The 17,499-nt window shown below is 49.3% G+C and overlaps 1 protein-coding gene across 1 annotated transcript in view; it reads left to right on the top strand.

Moving 5' to 3' along the window:
* Window positions 1–17,499, top strand: part of LOC119975080 (multidrug and toxin extrusion protein 1-like) — a 55,857-nt gene that overhangs the window by 15,578 nt on the left and 22,780 nt on the right. The window contains exons 6-11 of the mRNA XM_038814586.1: window positions 4,055–4,097; window positions 7,186–7,230; window positions 10,125–10,222; window positions 10,334–10,431; window positions 14,231–14,344; window positions 17,278–17,345. Coding sequence (XP_038670514.1) covers window positions 4,055–4,097; window positions 7,186–7,230; window positions 10,125–10,222; window positions 10,334–10,431; window positions 14,231–14,344; window positions 17,278–17,345 — 466 coding nt within the window. The remainder of the gene's footprint in view (window positions 1–4,054; window positions 4,098–7,185; window positions 7,231–10,124; window positions 10,223–10,333; window positions 10,432–14,230; window positions 14,345–17,277; window positions 17,346–17,499) is intronic.

Below are 17,499 nucleotides of genomic sequence, written 5' to 3'. Positions count from 1 at the left end.
TGGACCCACAGCGAAGAAGCACTGAAACGACTGCACGATGACATCAATAAGTTCCATCCCACCATCAGACTCACCATGGACTATTCTCCAAATTCAGTTGCATTCTTGGACACACTCATCTCCATCAAGGACGGTCACCTCAGCACTTCGCTTTACCGCAAGCCCACAGATAACCTCACGATGCTCCACTTCTCCAGCTTTCACCCGAAACACATTAAAGAAGCCATCCCCTATGGACAAGCCCTCCGTACACACAGGATCTGCTCAGATGAGGAGGAGCGTAACAGACACCTACAGATGCTGAAAGATGCCCTCGTACGAACGGGATATGGCGCTCGACTCATCGATCGACAGTTCCAACGCGCCACAGCAAAAAACCGCCCCATCTCCTCCGAAGACAAACATGGGACACAACTGACAGAGTACCCTTCGTTGTCCAGTACTTTCCTGGGGCGGAGAAACTACGACATCTTCTTCGCAGCCTTCAACACATCATCAATGAAGATGAACATCTTGCCACGGTCATCCCCACACCCACACTACTGGCCTTCAAACAACCGCGCAACCTCAAACATACCATTGTTTGCAGCAAACTACCCAGCCTTCAGAACAGTGACCACGATACCACACAACCCTGTCAGGGCAATCTCTGCAAGATGTGCCAGATCATCAACATGGATATCACCATTACACGTGGAAACACCACCCACCAGGTTCGCGGCACACACTAGTGCGACTCGACCAATGTAGTCTACCTCATACGCTGCAGGAAAGGATGTCCCGAAGCGTGGTACATTGGCGAGACCATGCAGACACTGCGGCAACGAATGAACGGGCATCGTGCGGCAATCACCAGGCAGGAATGTTCCCTTCCAGTCGGGGAACACTTCAGCAGTCAAGGGCATTCAGCCTCTGATCTCCGGGTAAGCGTTCTCCAAGGCGGTCTTCAAGACGCGTGACAACGCAGAATTGCCGAGCAGAAACTTACAGCCAAGTTCCGCACACATGAGTGCGGCCTCAACTGGGATCTTGGATTCATGTCGCATTACATTCACCCCCCCACCATCTAGCCTGGACTTGGAAAATCCTAATAACTGTCCTGGCTTGAGACAATTCATACCTCTTTAAACTGGGGTTACCCCTATCTCTGGATCTGTAAAAACTTGATTACCTGCAAATGCTCGCATTCCAAGCATTGTCTGGCATCTCTGACTTTGTCTATATAAATGTTTCTGGAACATACCTCTCCATTCACCTGAGGAAGGAGCAGTGCTCCGAAAGCTAGTGTTTGAAACAAACCTGTTGGACTTTAACCTGGTGTTGTAAGACTTCTTACTGTGCTCACCCCAGTCCAACGACGGCATCTCCACATCATGACTTAGTTAATGTGGTTTGAGTTTACCTTTGGTTACAGATGCTGGTGATCTGTGGTTTCCCTATTAGAACATAAGAACATAAGAACATAACAACTAGGATCAGGAGTAGGCCATCTGGCCCCTCGAGCCTGCTCCGCCATTCAATGAGATCATGGCTGATCTTTTGTGGACTCAGCTCCACTTTCCGGCCCGAACACCATAACCCTTAATCCCTTTATTCTTCAAAAAACTATCTATCTTTACCTTAAAAACATGTAATGAAGGAGCCTCAACTGCTTCACTGGGCAAGGAATTCCATAGATTCACAACCCTTTGGGTGAAGAAATTCCTCCTAAACTCAGTCCTAAATCTACTTCCCCTTATTTTGAGGCTATGTCCCCTAGTTCTGCTTTCACCCGCCAGTGGAAACAACCTGCCCGCATCTATCCTATCTATTCCCTTCATAATTTTAAATGTTTCTATAAGATCCCCCCTCATCCTTCTAAATTCCAATGAGTACAGTCCCAGTCTACTCAACCTCTCCTCATAATCCAACCCCTTCAGCTCTGGGATTAACCTAGTGAATCTCCTCTGCACACCCTCCAGTGCCAGTACGTCCTTTCTCAAGTAAGGAGACCAAAACTGAACACAATACTCCAGGTGTGGCCTCACTAACACCTTATACAATTGCAACATAACCTCCCTAGTCTTAAACTCCATCCCTCTAGCAATGAAGGACAAAATTCCATTTGCCTTCTTAATCACCTGTTGCACCTGTAAACCAACCTTCGGTACTAGCACTCCCAGGTCTCTCTGCACAGCGGCATGCTTTAATATTTTATCGTTTAAATAATAATCCCGTTTGCTGTTATTCCTACCAAAATGGATAACCTCACATTTGTCAACATTGTATTCCATCTGCCAGACCCTATCCCATTCACTTAACCTAACCAAATCCCTCTGCAGACTTCCAGTATCCTCTGCACTTTTCGCTTTACCACTCATCTTAGTGTCATCTGCAAACTTGGACACATTGCCCTTGGTCCCCAACTCCAAATCATCTATGTAAATTGTGAACAATTGTGGGCCCAACACGGATCCCTGAGGGACACCACTAGCTACTGATTGCCAACCAGAGAAACACCCATTAATCCCCACTCTTTGCTTTCTATTAATTAACCAATCCTCTATCCATGCTACTACTTTACTCTTAATGCCATGCATCTTTATCTTATGCAGCAACCTTTTGTGTGGCACCTTGTCAAAGGCTTTCTGGAAATCCAGATATACCACATCCATCGGCTCCCCATTATCTACTGCACTGGTAATGTCCTCAAAAAATTCCACTAAATTAGTTAGGCATGACCTGCCCTTTATGAACCCATGCTGCGTCTGCCCAATGGGACAATTTCTATCCAGATGCCTCGCTATTTCTTCCTTGGTGATAGATTCCAGCATCTTCCCTACTACCGAAGTTAAGCTCACTGGCCTATAATTTCCTGCTTTCTGCCTACCTCCTTTTTTAAACAGTGGTGTCACGTTTGCTAATTTCCAATCCACCGGGACCACCCCAGAGTCTAGTGAATTTCGGTAAATTATCACTAGTGCATCTGCAATTTCCCTAGCCATCTCTTTTAGCACTCTGGGATGCATTCCATCAGGGCCAGGAGACTTGTCTACCTTTAGCCCCATTAGCTTGCCCATCACTACCTCCTTAGTGATAACAATCCTCTCAAGGTCCTCACCTGTCATAGCCTCATTTCTATCAGTCGCTGGCATGTTATTTGTGTCTTCCACTGTGAAGACCGACCCAAAAAACCTGTTCAGTTCCTCAGCCATTTCCTCATTTCCCATTATTAAAACTCCCTTCTCATCCTCTAAAGGACCAATATTTACCTTAGCCACTCTTTTTTGTTTATATATTTGTAAAAACTTTTACTGTCTGTTTTTATATTCTGAGCAAGTTTACTCTCATACTCTATCTTACTCTTCTTTATAGCTTTTTTAGTAGCTTTCTGTTGCCCCCTAAAGATTTCCCAGTCCTCTAATCTCCCAGCAATCTTTGCCACTTTATATGCTTTTTCCTTCAATTTGATACTCTCCCTTATTTCCTTAGATATCCACGGTCGATTTTCCCTCTTTCTACCGTCCTTCCTTTTTGTTGGTATAAACCTTTGCTGAGCACTGTGAAAAATCGCTTGGAAGGTTCTGCACTGCTCCTCAACTGTTCCACCATAAAGTCTTAGCTCCCAGTCTACCTTAGCTAGTTCTTCTCTCATCCCCTTGTAATCTCCTTTGTTTAAACACAAAACACTAGTATTTGATTTTACTTTCTCACCCTCCATCTGTATTTTAAATTCCACCGTATTGTGATCGCTCCTTCCGAGAGGATCCCTAACTATGAGATCATGAATCAATCCTGTCTCATTACACAGGACAAGATCTAGGACCGCTTGTTCCCTCGTAGGTTCCATTACATACTGTTCTAGGAAACTATCGCGGCTACATTCTATAAACTCCTCCTCAAGGTTGCCTTGACCGATCTGGTTAAACCAATCGACATGTAGATTAAAATCCCCCATGATAACTGCTGTACCATTTCTACATGCATCAGTTATTTCTTTGTTTATTGCCTGCCCCACCATAATGTTACTGTTTGGTGGCTGATAGATTCTAACCAACATCTACTTTTCTTATAGGTTGACGAAGCTCTATGTGCTGTTATTCTGTGCAGGCATTCCTGTGAGTAATTCGTTCTCGGTAACTGATTGGTGTTGGTGTCAGTATTGGACAAGTCAGATTGCAGAGTCAAACCTGGCTTGACAAATCCTGGACTGGATTCTCTGTTTGGAAGACACATGGGGCAGGATTCTCAATCTCTGAGACTAAGGGTGGGGTTCCTTCATACCGCCGCACCGGATTCCTGGGGCCGGGTTCTACTGATCACCGACACCGAAATCCCGTTCGGCGACGGGGCAGAGAATCCCCGATGATGGCGAAATTGGGGGAGGCGCCGCTTTCGCGATGCTCCGCCCCCAAAAAGTGATGCACTGTAGCAGTATGCCGCGCGCCGTATCTACGGCCTCCGAACGTTGGCTGAGGCCCGCCCACGCGGACTCAGTCCAGCGCCACCACAGCCGGGGGAGGGCAGATCCACAGGCAGGGGTGGGCATATTCGGGGCTGGGGGGCAATGTGGGGGGGGGGCAGGGTGGTCCGGGGCTGGGGAGCAGGCCAAAGGGGGGGGGGACTATTTTTGGGGGCCGGGTCGGCAAGCGGCATCCGCCATGAAGCACGAATTGCAGTGGTGCGACCTTTTCAAATAATAATAATCTTTAATTGTCACAATTACATTGCACACTGCAATGAAGTTACTGTGAAAAGCCCCTAGTCACCACACTCCGACGCTGTGTTCTGGGCATGTGCAGAAGGCCAAAGGAATGCTGGGAATTGTAGTTCCTGAACTGCAACTGCTGACTTAGTTAAGCATTTTGAGTTTTTGTAACAGTAATTATGCACACGCATGCTTGCGCACATGAACATATACACATATCTACGCAAGCAAATGCACGCATAGTCAGAGACCTGTTCTGCCATGCTTACCTGAATAATTTCCCATTCATGTTTGATAGGTTAAGACCTAGCCTAACTTTCTACGTAACTACAGAACTGACCCCCCCAATCGCACACTGATCTCCGGCTAACCCTTTCCCACCCGTCTCCCCCTCTGAACATTCCTGACCAGCCGACTACCCCTGACCCAACCCAACCTTACTACACCCCTACCACCTACCTACCTAGCACCCGACGACCCCGCCACACACATACCAATTCACCCACCTGCCCGCCCATCTCGGCGGCATCACTCACTTGCCCTCTCACCCATCTGCCAACCTCACTCATCAACCCACCTCATCCCCCTGCCAGCTCCCCCACTTGCCACTCTATGCGTTGGCCACCCTTCTCACTTTCCACCCTGCCACCCTGCCTTGAACTAAAACCTGGGAAAGCTGGTAACGTTCAGCAGGCCAGGCAGTATCTGTGGAGACGGACACCTGAGTTCACATTGCAGGTCTATCAGGTAAGGGGTGGAACAGCAACCATTGACCAAGTCAATGGGACCTTCACTGTCAGAATGCGGGCATCGCTGGCAGCACCATCATTTATCACCCAACAGTAATCTCCCTCGAGAAGGTGGTGGTGAGTTACCGCTCTCTTGAACCACTGCAGTCACTGTGATATAGGTACACCCTGTTAAGGAGGGAGTTCCAGGACTTTGATAGTGAAGGAACGGCAATTATAGTCAAGATGGTGTGTGGATTTCAGTGATGTCTTTCCTAAAGAAATTGATCCTCCTGTCCCAGGGGGACAGTGGTGGGTCACTGGGTTGTGGTGCCCCTCATGGGCAGCACGGTGGCTCAGTAGTCAGCACTGCTGCCTCACAGCACCAGGGTCCCAGGTTCGATTCCCGGCTGGGTCACTGTCTGTGCGGAGTCTACACGTTCTTCCCGTGTCTGCGTGGGTTTCCTCCGGGTGCTCCGGTTTCCTCCCACAGTCCAAAGATGTGCAGGTTAGGTGGATTGGCTGCGCTGAAATTACTCCTTAGTATTCAAGGATGTGCAGATTAGGTGGGATTACAGGGATAAACCCAGGAAAGTGGCCTAGGTCGGGTACTCTTTTTTTTTTAAATATAATTTTTATTGGAATTTTTTACAGAAAATATAAAACATAATGACAAACAATGAAATGCAACAAAATAACCCACAATAACTATAACACCCCCAGACCGTATCGACGCATGTATCCCATCCCCCCACCCCCCCAACCCCAATGAACAACAAAAGAACTTAAAAATAAATTAAAATTAAATAAACAAACATAGTCATTGTCCGCGCCCCCCCCCCCCCTTTTTCCCTCCCCCTTCCCCCCCTCCCCCCCCGGGTTGCTGCTGCTACTGCCCCCGTACCCTATCGTTGAGCCAGAAAGTCGAGAAAAGGTTGCCACCGCCTAAAGAACCCTTGTACCGACCCTCTCAGGGCGAATTTGACCATCTCTAGCTTAATGAAACCCGCCATGTCATTGATCCAGGTCTCCACGCTTGGGGGCCTCGCATCCTTCCATTGTAGCACGATCCTTCGCCGGGCTACTAGGGACGCAAAGGCCAGCACACCGGCCTCTTTCACCTCCTGCACTCCCGGCTCCACCCCAACCCCAAAAATCGCGAGTCCCCATCCTGGCTTGACCCTGGCTCCCACCATCCTCGACACCGTCCTCGCCACCCCCTTCCAGAACTCCTCCAATGCCGGGCATGCCCAGAACATATGGGCATGGTTCGCTGGACTCCCCGAGCACCTGGCACACCTATCTTCACCCCCAAAGAACCTACTCATCCTCGTCCCAGTCATGTGGGCGTCGGGTGCTCTTTCTGAGGGTCAATGCAGACTCAATGGGCTGAATGGACTCCTTCTGCACTATAGAAATTCTCTAAAATTCTCTTTTCACCAGCACTGTCCCCAGTCACACAGCAGGGGGGGTCAGACTAGATTCCTCTGGAGTGAGGTTTGAACCCACAATCCTTTGACCCTGATGTCAGAGGGCCATGAACTGAGCAATGAGCAGCTCAGTAATGACCAGCATTCAAACGTTTCACGTTCTGGGCAGTGACAGGTTGTGTGTACAGGAGGGCGTCAATAGTCTGCAGTCAGATTGAACAGAATCCCAACACGGGTCCAGCTGAAACTTAGAGCGAATGTCTGAATGTAACTTTCTTTTCTATTTCAGTAGTGATTTATACACTGTTTGCTGCTAATTATTGTCAATATTCTTTCTTAGGCAATGTTTCTTTACGAGTTACAAATCAGATACCTTCAGAATCAGGTAAAGTCCCTGAATGTTGGAGTGTGAGTGTCATTCAATAATTATTGCAGTGAGATAGAATTGTGAGCTCTCAGTTTGAAACTTCCTATTTTGATGATCGATTGCAAACAGGGAGAAGATTGATTGGGTAGGATTCTCGATTCATCGGGTGAACCGTGATGGGGCGGAGAATTGCACCTCAGTCGAAAATCGAGGTCGGCGCCGGGCGCCCAATGGGATGCCTTGCTCTAGCGCCTCGATAGCAGTGTGAATGCATTCCATGGTGCACGCCGGCGTGGGCACGCCAATTGTACAGTAACGGCCATTAGCATATCATTGACAACCTGGTATTCTATGCCCCCCCCCACCCCCCCTTCCCCACGATACTCCACCTCTGCCAGGCGGAATTGACCATGTCGCAGTTCACTTGTGGTTTTTAAAGTCGAGGAACAGGTGTCGTGGCCGATGAGGGTTCAGAGATGCTGGATGACAAACCCGAGCAACTGCAGCCCCCTTTGGGGTCAGGGGTTCAGGTGTTTTTCTCCACCTTGTGTACGAGGTGGGCCGCACGTGACATTCCCATCATTAGCGTTGCGTAGAAGTGTTAGAACACAGAACAGTACAGCACAGAACAGGCCCTTCGGCCCTCGATGTTGTGCCGAGCAATGATCACCCTACTCAAACCCATGTATCCACCCTATACCCGCAACCCAACAACCCCCCCCCCCCCCCCCCCCCCCCCCCCCCCCCCCCCCCCAACCTTACTATTAGGACACTACGGGCAATTTAGCATGGCCAATCCACCTAACCCGCACATCTTTGGACTTCAAAGTTGGGGGCGCGACCCGCGGGTGGGTCGCTGGCGGGTGTCGGGACCCGCGGGGCTGTTGTCTGCGGCGCTCCCGATCGCACAAATCCCCGCGAACATGTAAAAAAAAAATCGGCCGCATTGCGCATGCGTGTACGATGAACGGCGTGCATGCGCATTCCGCGAACATGTTAAAAACATTAGTCCGGACTGCACATGCGCGCACGATTTGTGCAGGCGTGCCGATAATCGGGCACGCATGCGCAGTGCGGCCGCTATTTTTTTAAACGGTTGCAGCTTTTTGTTTTACAAGTTCTGTAGTGGTTTTAATTCATTTATTCATTTATTTTATTCATTTAATTTTTATTTTTTTCATTTTTTAAATTCAAGGGTTTATTCGTTTTTTTCATTTATTTTATTCATTTTATTTTTATTTTTTTCTGCAAGTTAGGGGGGTACATTTGATAAATCTTTACAGGAAAAAAATTCAGAACTTTGAACAGATGGAGACTCCATACTTTCCGACACCGGAAGGCTTCACCTTCATCCAACAGGTTCCATGGAGGAGCGTGTACGAGGGCCAAAGGGACCCAAAACCATTTCCTCCATTTTTGTCAGCAGCAAACAAGGGAAAATGGTGGGTCATGCAGCTTGGCTGGCGTGGGTCGAGAAGGTCGGCCGGGTTAGGTCTTGAAAGTTGGTCGGTTGGTAAAAATGGGTCCTCGGAAAAAAGTTTGAAGAACACGGGCGTAGTAGATATGAGAGGCATGAGCGTGGATGTTGTTTGGGGGCGGGGGAAGGGTGTTACCTTCCATGAGGGTTTGGAGGGGGAAATTGGGGAGCCTGTGCCAGGTGCGTTGCATCTTTACTGCATCATGGGAGGTGGGAGAGACAGCGCTGCCATGGTCACACTGCATATGGATCAAGCCTGAGTGTGCCCAGGATATCATGGAGCATGGCACCATGACGTGACAGTGTGGAGGATCTGTACGGGAGAACAAAGTGATGTTTAGTACAAGAGCGATATTATAATGTTGAGTTTTCTCTACTAATTCCTATTCACCCGCGCCTGCAAGGTGCCTGTTGTTTCTTAGACTTCCTCACCCTCCTGTACGTCGAGGTGTATCCCCAGGATCCACAGGTGCGGTTGAGGTGGCCTGCTGACTTCCACGCCCTGTTGCCTAAGATTATCTTGGTGGGCGTCCCTTGGGGGGGGCCTGGTCATCGAGGGTCTGGGCCTACCTTCGGGCAGCACGGGTTTTGCAGTGCTGCCCTCCTCGGTGTGCAGGGCTGGAGGTGTATCGCTCACAGGGTGGAGGGTGTCTGATGGTCCCCAGGGTGGAAGGCCCCAGGCTGCTCTCCTGCTGATCCTCTTTCCTTCAGGTGCCCTAGAGGGGCAGATGGAGTGAGATCCAGTAGCCCTGTCGTCCTCTGTTGCTGATACCCGTGGATTCCCACCTGTGCCTGTGCAGTTGAAACTCTGCAAGCTAAAGAACGTTCATTTGGTGATTTCAAAGTGGTAACTGCTCTCAGTAGAGAAGTTAAACCTGATGTCTTTGTATAAAAAGGGTTCTTTTTTGTCTTATGGATGTTGCTGGGAAAGATTAAGAGTTACTTATAGAGTACTGTATTCTTTGGGGGATTTAGTGTTGATAGTTGTTAAGATGTTTACTGTGGATTTATAAAGTGTTAACTGGTTTCATAAATAAACATTGTTTTAATTTAAAAGCACTGTACATCTCTGTTGCATCACACCTAGAAAGTAGGCCCGTGTGTCCCTATAAACACAATCTATCAAAGGTTGTGGGTCAGGTGAACTCCATGGTACACTTTGGGGTTCTCTAAACCCTGGCCCATAACACCCTAGAGTGCAGGGAACGTGAATTTGATGATTCAATTGCAAATGAAGGAAACTAGAACCTGCAAGTAGGCAAGTTCCAACAATGAACCGAGTGAGGGAAAGAGGAACCCAAAAAATACATTGTAAGCCGTGCATGGACATTGGGAGAGCAGTTGTAAATTCTATCTTCCCGCTAGCTTGCCACCATGCCCTATTAGTTTATTAAAGAGTAATTTGGCAATTACTTTATTGTTTGTTCCACCTCAGGGGATCACCATGCCCCAGGTTTTCACTGGTCTCATAGCCAACATCGTCAACGCTGTCACCAATTACCTCTTCCTCTATGTGTTGACACTGGGAGTGGAGTAAGTAGCAAATTAGTTTGAAAATTCATTTTTGAATTTCTGATAAATGAAGCTGTCACTGAACAATGACTTGATTTGAAGCTGCCTTTAACACGCCCACTTGTTTCTCAGAGGCTCGGCCGCTGCCAATGTTATCTCTCGGTACTGTCAGGCTATTCTCCTGTTTGGATACATTCGATGGAAAAAGCTGTACGTTAACACCTGGCCAGGTAGGTTTCAGAGCGGGTCATTCACACCTTGGGCAATGGTGTGTAATGGACAATATATAATTGGACCTTCAATTTATCCCCACAGAGGGGTATATGGCAACAAGGTGTACATATAAATGTTCCGTCAGTAACCTCGTACACAAACGTACCAATCGCACATTTATGAACGATAGAAGTGTTTGGATGCTTTACTGATGAACAACAGACTATATACAGAGTAACGGGAGAGTTCTATGTCCACACGCTAACACTGGATTACTAACTGCTCTGAACGTGTTGCCACGCATCACTTCCTGTGGTGATGATGTATTTAACTACATGCAAATTCAGGGATATGCTAATTGGAACTCTCCAATACACACATGAAAGCAACAATCATAACAAAACCCAGAGTCAAGGGGTTGGATTTTCTGCAGCTCCACGCCGAAATCGTGTTTGGTGCGGGGGCGGAGAACCCACTTTTACGCGGGAGTCGGGCCCGGCGCTGCTCCCGGGCGATTTACGACTCGTGTCTGGCAGGCCCATTGCCAGAGGCCCTCCCAGCGATACTCCGGTCCCGAACGGCTAAATTCCCGACGGCGTGGTTCTAACCACGTCTGGCCGGTCGGGACTCTCGCACGGCAGCTGCGGACTCAGTTCACGGCTGCCCTGGTGGGGGACGGGGGTGCCTCATGGGCAGCCGGGGCGGCGATCGGGCGGGTTTGATGGAGTGGCGCGGGGCAGATTGGTGGGACCTTCTTTGTTGGTCCAGGTCCGTCGGCTGAGTCCGCCATCGCGTTCGTCTTGGCCGCCGGAGGCCGCCGCCGTGCGCATGCACGGACTCGGAACTGGAAGAGCGGGGGCCTGTATCCTCAGTCAAAGCTGCGAGGAGCACCCGGGGGCCCTGCCAGGCCCCTGCAGGTAGGAGAATAGCTGTAGATTTTTTTAAAGGAAAGTCTGGAGTAGAATGCCAGAGTTTGTACACCGGCGTGGGAGCACAGCCCAAGGTTTCTGGTGGTGGCGATGTGCTGAGCTGATGTATATCAAGTGGCTCTCCTATCAATTGGACTCAAAGTAGCAAATTAACCAGGATTCTTGGTTCAAAAAACCACCCAAAAGTCCTAAAAACCCAAAAGGCATCAGTCGAGAAGAAGCAGAAGAGAAGATGCCGGCAAACGGTAGCTCAAAGGGTCGGCGAGAAGGCAGAAGCGGCGGCAAGGGCAACGAGCAGACAGACCAGCAGACACGCAAGGTGAGGCGGAAACAAGAGAAGAGGCGACCGGCGACCCGGACATAGGAACGCGAACAGGCAGCGACGCCCCCCCCCCCCCCCCCCCATCCACCTTATCGGGAGAGGGATGGAATACATTCCTAAAAAAAAGAATTGGCTGCCGTGTGGAAGGCGATCAAAATGGAATTTCAGGTGGTGATGAAAGAGGTGGTGAAGGAGGTGGTGACGGAAGCGATGGCCACCCTCCAACGCACGATAGACGGGCTGGGAAAGAAGGTGGAAGCTCGGGAAAGGACGATCCTGGATCTGGAAAGGGCGGCAGCTGACCAGAGTGATAGGATCGTGGCTCTGGAGACCGAGGTGAAGAGGTTGGTGGCGGCTCAAGGGAGCCTGAGGGGAAAGGTGGAGGACCTAGAAAACAGGTCCAGGCGACAGACGTTTGTATTGTGGGACTGCCAGAAGGGGGAGGAGGGAAGGGACCCAACGGCCGACATCGCCCAAATGCTGGGAAACTTGGTCGGGAGGAGCAGCTTCCCAAACCCCCCAGAATCGACAGGGCACGTAGGCCGCTCCGGCCAAAACCCAAGACTTGGAAGTAGCTGAGAGCGATCATAGCGAAGCTGCATTGGTACCAGGAACGGGAACAGATCCTGAGGTGGGCCCGACAGGCAAAGTCGTGCTCGTGGGGAAGACACAGACTATGGGTCTATCAGGACATTGGAGCAGACCTCGTGAAGATAAGGGCCAAATTTAATAAGGCAAAATCGGGGCTCTAGAAGAGCGGGGCTCGGCTCGGCTGGGTAACTTTATCAAGGGAAAGAACATTACTTCGGCACCCCCGGGGGGGGGGGGAGGCTGAGGAGTTTGCGAAAACCAACAGTCTGGAGCAGGAACAGACGCAGCAACGGTGAGGGCAGCGGGGAAAAAGGTGGAGGAGGAAACGGAACCAAGATCTGCTGTCTGGACTCTGGGTTTGCGTGGGACTGCGCTGCCTCGTTCCTGGACTAAAGTAGGAGGGCAGGGAGATGGAAGTGAGGATAGGGAAAAACAGGTGAGGGGACGAGGAAGGGAACGCAGACAAGCAGACAGAACAGAGACAGGGTGAGACTAGCCCAGGGAGAGAGGCCACCATACTGGCGGGGAGGGCTAGCATGGGAAGACAAGCGGTAAAGGGAGCCACGGCGCACCTCTCAGGGGAGAGGACGCGTCTGGCCATGGGGGCCGGGTGGCAGGACAGAAAGGCGGGCGGATACACATGGGAGGAAATGGAGGGGGTATAGGGAGGGGAATGGGGGGAAACCGGGAGGCGGGACTCACAGAACAGAAAGAGGGCAGAAATATAGAGAAGGATTGGCAGCGAAACAGACATAGGCCTCAGCATGCATGGAGCAGGCCGAGGAATCAAGATGGTGCCACAAAGAGCAGCACGGTGGCACAGTGGGTTAACACTGTTGCCTCACGGCGCCGAGGTCCCAGGTTCGATCCTGGCTCTGGGTCACTGTCCGTGTGGAGTTTGCACATTCTCCCCGATGTGCCGGGTAGGTGGATTGGCCCTTAATTGAAAAAAATTAATTGGGTACTCTAAATTTTAAAAAAAAGATGGCGCCACAAGCAGCCACTTTGGAGAGTCCCTGTGGTAAACCACTGTTAGTGTATTATATGTATTGTGATAAACTGTTGCTATACGACATGTATTGTGGTAAATCACTGCCTGATGGCTCCACCTGTGGCTCCTCCCCTCGGGCTCAGTATAAAGGTGGCTGACCTCCGGCCCTGCCCCAGGTCGGGATCGGTTGCCAGGAGGCCTCCTGTTTAGCTTATTAAAGCTACAGTTTCGTTCACTACTCGTCTTGTGTTAATTGACGGCACATCAATTTAATAAGCTAAACCAGGAAGCCTCCTGGCTGACCTCTCGGAATTTCTCCACCTGGAGAAGATAAAATACGCTTCCTTAATGCATGGGGGCAATTTGTCGGTCTGCTCCAAAACCTGTTTGAGGCCAACAACAGCCAGTAGAGGGAGAAACGGAAGGATCGGAGAGGACAAAGAACAAAGGACAGGGAGGAATGCGAGGGACGCACAACCCAGGGGGGAGTGAGGGGGGGGGGGGGGGGAGTGTGAGATGGATAAAAAGGGACAACACACGGGATGGGGGAACCCTCCCCCCCCTTCATCCATCCCCCCCAAAAAATGGCTGAAACTGACAAAGGGAGAAGAGAAAGGGGGTTGGAGCAAAGAGAAGGGAGAGCACACCTCCTGATCGACCAGGGAGGATAACGGGGGGGGGGGGGGGGGGGGGGGGGGGCGCGGGGGGGGGGGGGGAGGAGCCTAGGGAAAGAGGGGCTGGGGGAGGACACGCCGAACTCGACAGGAGCAATCAGTAAATAAAGTCACGTAAGACAAAAGCCTTTTTATTTTCGTTACATTGTACAATAAATAAACACGACCGTCATTGTAGACGTTGAAAATGCCAATAAAAAGATTTATGAAAAAACAAACAGTCAATTTGAAAGCTGAGGTGATCTGGATGTTATGGATGATTTTCTCTATACTGTGTTAGTAACTCCATTGTTGTTTATTTCTGTGTAGGATGGTCTACTGACTGCCTGCAGGAGTGGGGCCGCTTCACACGGCTGGCGATCCCCAGCTTGCTGATGGTATGTGCTGTATGGTGGGGATTTGATTGTGGAACTGTAATCGCAGGTAAATAAACAACCTCACTGTTTAAAAATGCACACCATCCATTGTTAAATGAGAGAGAAAGTGACAGGTGTTATTCAAGACACTGGCGAATAAATTGATCAACGGAGACAAGCAAAACCAGTCTCCACCCACATGGCCGTTAGGTTTACACTGATTCACTCACACACACACAATATAAACTGATTGAGGGAGAGTCTCAGTTTGACTGGGATTGTAAAACACTCGATCCCTGAAAGAAGATTAATCACCTTCCAGCAAACGCTCATCTCCAATTACCCTGAAGAATCACGATTCGGAAACTTATCCAAAGCAATGGCACTTGGAATGTTTCCCTGAGGCTTAACCAGATTCCAGGAGAGGATCTTTCCCCAAAATCAAACAAGAATTGAAATACAAACCCATTGGCTTCATCACCTTCCCTGATTGTTTTGTGTAGCAGATTAGAGGGTAAAGTGAGTTCCACTCTGTCCCCATGATCCGTGGGTGTAAGTCAGAATCACAAAGAAAGACTTCCATCCATACAGCATCTATCCTGACCTCATGTTAAACGCCTTGGGGTATTGTGGTGAATGTACATCGTGTAATTCATTGTGTCCTTCTGGGCTCTATCTGTGAGCCGTTGCGCGGCTCTGCCCACAGGGGGAGATGAGGAGCTTGTACAGGGCTCCACCCTCGGCTCCGCCCATGGCCCCTCCCACTACCGGAAGTATAAAGTACTGCAGCCTTCTGAGTCTGCCCTCAGTTCTTCTGGTCGCAGGCAGGCTCAGTTGTAAGTCTATCAAAACCAGTTTACTTCCTATCGTGTCTCGAGTAAATTGATGGTCACATCAATTTAATAGACTTAAGAAAACTACTATGGAATCAGCCCTCAAACCTTTTTAAAAAAAAATAATTTTTATTGAAAAATTTTGAATTTATACAACATCGAACCATAATAAAATACCAACAATAACAATAATGATAGCAATCATAAACATTCGGCCCTCCTCAATGAACAACACAACATATTAACAACAACTTAAATTAACACAATGTTAAGTTACATAACCGTAGAGAAAAAAAAATAGAAACTATAATAAGGAACCCCCCCCCCCAAACACCTCGGGTTGCTGCTGCTATTGACCAAGATACCTATCTTTGAGCCAGGAAGTCCAGAAAAGGCTGCCACCATTTATAGCACCCTTGTATTGATCCTCTCAGGGCAAATTTGACCCTCTCCAATTTTATAAATCCCGCCATGTCACTGATCCAGGTCTCCACACTTGGGGGCCTCGCATCCTTCCACTGCAGCAAGATCCTCCGCCGGGCTACTAGGGACGCAAAGGCCAGGACACCAGCCTCTTTCGCCTCCTGCACTCCCGGCTCCACCGCAACTCCAAAAATCGCGAGTCCCCACCCATGTTTGACCCTGGATCCAATCACCCTCGACACCGTCCCCGCCACCCCCTTCCAGAATTCTTCCAGTGCTGGGCATGCCCAGAACATATGGGCATGATTCGCTGGACTCCCCGAACACCTAGTGCACTTGTCCTCACCCCCAAAGAACCTACTCATCCTTGTCCCAGACATGTGGGCCCGGTGCAGCACCTTGAATTGGATGAGACTAGGGGGGTAACTCTTTTTGGGTGTTGCCCCCCAAGTCCATCGAAGGGCCACCTTTCCTCTCACAATGAAATCCTGCTCACCCTGATCAGACCCCCCCCCTCACCATCCCCCACCTGACGGCTCCATAAGACAGACCCCCTCATCAGAAATCCCCCCAATTAGAGCGAACCCACCAGAGACCCCCCCATGAGAGAGAGCCCCATCAGAGACCCTGTCAATTACAGAGACCCCCACCAGAGACCCCCCCATAAGAAGGATCCCAACCAGAGACTCCCCCATGAGAGAGACCCATGCCTAGAAGCTGGAGAGGATTTACAGAACCCCAAAATGTATCATTGAGTTCACCTGACCCACGACTTTTACTAGATTGTGGTATGGGGAGCACAGGGCCCACACTACAGGTGTGGTGCAGCAGAAATTTGTAGCGATCTTTACATGGGTATGTACATAAGGGGTTAATGGGAAATTGGAAGATCACTAGGGGGCAGTACTGGTGGGTATAAAAGCAGACGCAAGCGGCTCTCTGCCTCTCTTGGTGATTAGACTGTTACGAGAGCAGGAGCATAGATCTAGCTCAGGGTTATTAGTGTGGTCAGACATAGCTACTGTATATAAAAGTTGTAACCTTTCTACTGGTATTGATCTTAAAGAACTCATGCAGTTGTTAAATTCTATTACTCAATGAACCTTTCAATACCTCTGGACGACTTAGAGCCTTCTTCATCAAGGTACAGAAAGGCTCTGCTGCAACTGGATTGAGTAACGCACGTTACCTACAGTTAGTGCTACCAACTACACTTGTAAGGTAACAAAAGAAAATTTAAAAGTAATTTTGAAAGCAAAACAATGTTTATTCTATGAACTCAGTTACCCTTTTTAAAACATACAGTGAACATCTTAGCAACCATCAATTCAAATACACCCTCCAATGAATACCACACTCTAAGTAATCCTTCAACTTTCCTTTTAACATCCATAAGACAGAAGACCCTTTCTAACACAGAGATCAGGTTTGAATTCACTGCTGAGAGCAGTTATCGCTCTGAATTCACCAAGTGATCAAGAGATCGTCTTTAGATGGCAGAGAGATCGAAATTACACCTTCTTTGGCTGGCTTCAGCTCCAACACTAAAACAAAACCAAAGAATACCGGCACACTCAAGCTTTTCCTCAAAGCGAAACTAAAAAACAGAGCCAGAGCTTAGCTCCGCCCACACTCTAACATCACTGCAGCCACTTGAGCAGCCAAACGTTTCTTAAAGTGACATTCCCATGACAGTTTGCTTTAAGGCAGTTTAATTTATTGATTGTTTCTTTCCTATTCACAGGGTTAATTGATGAAGTTCAACTCGGAGTTCAGGGCATTCTTACCCAGATAACAACCGTAGCATACAGGGTAAGGATGAAGATGTTGTTCTAAAAATAACTTGCAATTATTTGGTGCTTTTCATAACCACTTGGGGGGTGGTGGGGGGGGGGGGGGGGGGGGGGGGGGGGGGGTTGGTGGGCGGTGGGCGGTGGGGGGGGGAGGGATTTTCTGGCCACGTTCT

The sequence above is a fragment of the Scyliorhinus canicula genome, chromosome 12 (genome assembly GCF_902713615.1).
Source record: "Scyliorhinus canicula chromosome 12, sScyCan1.1, whole genome shotgun sequence".
Lineage (NCBI taxonomy): Eukaryota > Metazoa > Chordata > Chondrichthyes > Carcharhiniformes > Scyliorhinidae > Scyliorhinus > Scyliorhinus canicula.
The sequence above is the reverse complement of the archived record's forward strand: the minus strand, read 5'-3'. Positions and strand labels throughout refer to the sequence as shown.